Genomic DNA, 3,719 nt, shown 5'->3' with positions numbered 1-3,719 from the left:
CCCCCCGACCTCAACACTCACACCGCAGGACGCGCTGCCGTCGGCCCGATTCAACGCCATCGCCCGCCTCATAGCCGCCCTGGCTGCGCTGGAGGCCGGAGAGGGCCGGCCCCTGCAGCTGACCCTGGCAGAGGACGCGGCCTTTGCGGCAGTGGCGGGCGCGGCCGGCTCGGCGGCGCCGCCGGCGAGCTCGGGGCTGCTGGAGGCGCGCGCCCTCATCCATGTCGCGACGCGCCTGGCTGCCGTTGAGGAGCGGCTGTATGCGCAGGCCGGCGCCGCAGTCGGCGCACTCGTTGCACTGCCTGCGCTCGCGGGGCTGGCGCGGCACAGGAACGGCGGCGGCGGCGGCGGCGGCTGCGGCGGCGGCGACCTTGAAGCCGCCCTGCGGGGAGCAGCAGCGGCGCTCGCCGCCGCCTCGGACGCACTGCAGGAGCGCGCCACAGCGTGCCTGGCGGCCGCGGAAGCGGCGGGCGGCGTCGCGCCCCCTGCGCACGGCTGCGGCGCCGCGGGCGGGGGGGCGGTCGCCGGGCTGCTGTCCTCTGCGGCCTGGGGCTTCCACGTTGCGGCGGCGCTGCTGCGGCCGTACCACAACCGACTCCAGGTCATGCAGGAGCAGCTCGGAGGAAGCTTCCTCCCCGGCTCCGCCGCGAGCCTCCAGCAAACGCTGCCGCTCATCGGGGCCGGCGTGGCGGAGGTGCAGCTGCACCTGCAGCAGCTGCTCTTCGAGTGCCGCGGGAGGCATGTGCAGTATGCACAGTGGGCCGGGGCAGAGCTGCAGGCGGCCGAGCTGCAGCAGGCCTCGCAGCAGCAGCAGCAGCAGCAGCAGCAGCAGCAGCAGCAGCAGCAGCAGCAGCAGCAGCAGCAGCAACAGCGGCGGCAGCCACCGCCGCCGCCAGGCGGCCTTGGTGTGAGCAGCAGGCGCAAGGAGAGCCCGGGCACTGGTGGTCGTGCGGTGAATCGAAGAGCCGACAGCAATACGTCCGTCCCACAGACAGAAGCTGAAAGAGTAGCGACGAGCCGCAGCAGCTTCCCTTCTGCAGCACTGCCGGTGCAGCCCCCACGCCCGGCTCCTGCTGCCCCCAGGCGCCCAATGGCGGTGCTGTCGCCGGCGGCGCCCGCCTTCGTGCCAGGGAGTGGCAGGCCCGCGGCGCTGTCAGTTGGCGCGGCACCGTTCGTCCCCGGCATACGGCGGGCGGTGCAGGGAGGCGTGGGCGGGGAAAACCAGGGGGGTCACGCTTCCGAGTCCAGCACAAAGCATCTGGCCACCTCCCTGTCAGACACAGCTGGGCCCGCAAGGCCTCAGCAGCATCAGATGCCAGCAGGTCCCATACAAGCAAGCGCGGCAGCGACGGGGCTGCTGCAAGCAACGGGGCACGCGGCAGAGGAGCGCCAGCAGAGGGAGCCTGTGGCAGGCGCGGCGGCGCAAACGCCATGCATGGCGGAAAGCAACCAGTACCGCAAGGAAGAGGCGGCAGAGGCGGCAGAGGCGGCAGAGGTGGCGGGGGAGGCAGAGGAGAAGGTGCAGGAACAAATCACGGCAGTCGGGGCAGAGGAGCCAGAGGTGACGGTCAGCAGGTGTGAGGGTCCAGAGGGGCAAGCAGGACAACAGACGGCACGAACAGAGCGGGGGGCCGCAGAGGCAGAGGCAGCAGAGGCAGAGGCAGCAGAGGCAGCAGAGGCAGCAGAGGCAGCAGAGGCAGCAGAGGCAGCAGAGGCAGCAGAGGCAGCAGAGGCAGCAGAGGCAGCAGAGGCAGCAGAGGCAGCAGAGGCAGCAGAGGCAGCAGAGGCACCTGGTGACGCAGCGACGGGCGGCGCAGCAGGGGCGGCAGACGCGGCGAGCGCAGCAGGTGCAGAAGTGGCGGAGCAAGGGCACGCGCCAGAGCGTGCTGCAGGTGGGGAGGAGGGCGGGGCCGAGCGCCAGCAGTCGGGAGGTCCCCACCCGATGGGCGACGCAGCGAGCGGTGACGCGGCGGCCACCGGCGCAGCGGTGGGGGAAGGGGCTGGCGGCATCAAGGCGGAGGCGTCCGGCGACCTGGCGGCCCTGGCGGGCGTGCCAGACAGCTGGGAGCAGCTGGCTGCTGGGGGTGATACTGACGAGGAGCAGGGACAGCAGGAGCAACAGCTGGAGCAGCAGGAGGCGGGGCGGGAGGAGCAGCGGGAGAAGCAGGAGGATCAAGAGCAGCAAGAGCAGCAAGAGCAGCAAGAGCAGCAAGAGCAGCAAGAGCAGCAAGAGCAGCAAGAGCAGCAAGAGCAGCAAGAGCAGCAAGAGCAGCAAGAGCAGCAAGAGCAGCAAGAGCAGCAAGAGCAGCAGGAGCAACATGAGGAGCAGATGGGACGGGAGGAGCGAGTGGTGCGCAACCAGGAACGACAAGGGCAGGAGCAGCTGGCGACACTGCTGCCCCAAGTGCTGGCTAGTGCAACGGGCTCAGCAGCGCCCACTCACACGCCGCCACTAGGCAAGCCAGAGGAGAGCGCACCCGTGGCACTCGCCGCGCCAGACGCGCCAAAGTCGCGTGGAGACGCGGCGCCTGGCTGTGCGAGGCCCGCCGACCAGAGTGGGCGGGCTGTGGCGTGGCAGCAGGGCAGCCCCGGCTCCACCATAGCAAAGCTTTGGCCTGGAGCGCAGCGCCAGGCTGGCGCGGCGGGCGCAAGGGGCAGCAGTGACGGCAGCGGCGGCCGTGGCGACACGGCTGGCGGCAGTGACGCCGGCCGCGGCGCCGGGGCCGCGCGTAGGGACCAAGGGGCGGGGGCGGCGATTGCCGTGGCGGACTACCGAGCAGAGCATGCTGCATATTGGCGGAGGGCGGCGGCCAGGCGGCAGGCCCCAACCTGAGTGGTTGGCAGGCGGAGCGTGGGCCCAGGCCAGGCCGTGGCAGTGTGTGCACAAGTGGGATCAGGCCTAATTGTGATATGCTTGTTCACAGACCGTTTGGCCTCGGCCACGCTGCACCGCGTGTGTGGAGGCGGTAACAATGGAGCGTGCACACAGCCTCGGCATTTCCGATTCAGATGCGCCTCTCTTACACACCTTGCATCAATCCACCCCTGCTCAAGTCCTGGCCCGCTGTGAGGCGTGACAGCGTGCCAAAATGTCATATGAATCATAGCGCAGTACCCCTCGGCAGTTCAGAGGCTCTCTTCCTCTCAGCAGCAGCAGCTCTCAGCAGCAGCCCAGGGCAGGCAACACACCACAATAAACAAACAAAGACCACTCATCCTCTACAACAGCACCAAACGAACGGCAGCACAGGCAGCAAAGCCTCGGGCGGCGCAACCCTGTCAACGGAGACGTTAAGGGAGGCCCGCCGACAGCGCGTCCCGCGCCACCTGCAGTGCCTCCTGCAGCTTTGACGCGTCCTTCCCGCCCGCCTGCGCCAGCGCCGGCTTCCCGCCGCCGCCCCCGCCGCACACCTTAGCCACGACCCCCACCACCTTGCCCGCCTGGAGCCCGCCCTTGACCACGGCGGGGCTGAGGGCGCACACAAAGTTGGCCTTGCCGTCGGCGGCGCTGGTGGCCAGCAGGACGGCGGCGGGGTCGCCGAGGGCGGCGAGCAGGCTGGTGGCGGCCTCCTGCATGGCCTTGGCGTCGACGCCGTCCAGCTCAGCGACCAGCAGCTTGGCGCCGCCGGGGGTGGAGACGGCCTGGCTGATCAGGGCCTGGGTGGGGGGGAGGCGGGCGGGGAAGGCGTGGGTGCGTGTGCGCACGCGTTCGTGTAGGG

General features: G+C 70.4%; 2 protein-coding genes across 2 annotated transcripts in view; one reads left to right on the top strand and one right to left on the bottom strand.

Annotated features, from left to right (window-relative positions):
- Window positions 1–2,833, top strand: part of MNEG_11180 (hypothetical protein) — a gene marked incomplete at both ends in the record, with an annotated part of 3,751 nt that extends 918 nt beyond the window's left edge. The window contains one exon of the mRNA XM_014040347.1: window positions 29–2,833. Coding sequence (XP_013895801.1) covers window positions 29–2,833 — 2,805 coding nt within the window. The remainder of the gene's footprint in view (window positions 1–28) is intronic.
- A 458-nt stretch (window positions 2,834–3,291) lies between these two features.
- The window catches only part of MNEG_11179 (alanyl-tRNA synthetase), a gene marked incomplete at both ends in the record, with an annotated part of 1,307 nt that continues 879 nt past the window's right edge, over window positions 3,292–3,719 (bottom strand). Inside the window, one exon of the mRNA XM_014040346.1 lies at window positions 3,292–3,657. Within this exon, the coding sequence (XP_013895800.1) occupies window positions 3,292–3,657 (366 nt within the window). The remainder of the gene's footprint in view (window positions 3,658–3,719) is intronic.

Source organism: Monoraphidium neglectum, assembly GCF_000611645.1.
Source record: "Monoraphidium neglectum strain SAG 48.87 unplaced genomic scaffold scaffold02628, whole genome shotgun sequence".
Taxonomy (NCBI): Eukaryota; Viridiplantae; Chlorophyta; class Chlorophyceae; order Sphaeropleales; family Selenastraceae; genus Monoraphidium; species Monoraphidium neglectum.
This window is presented reverse-complemented; position numbering and strand designations above follow the sequence as displayed.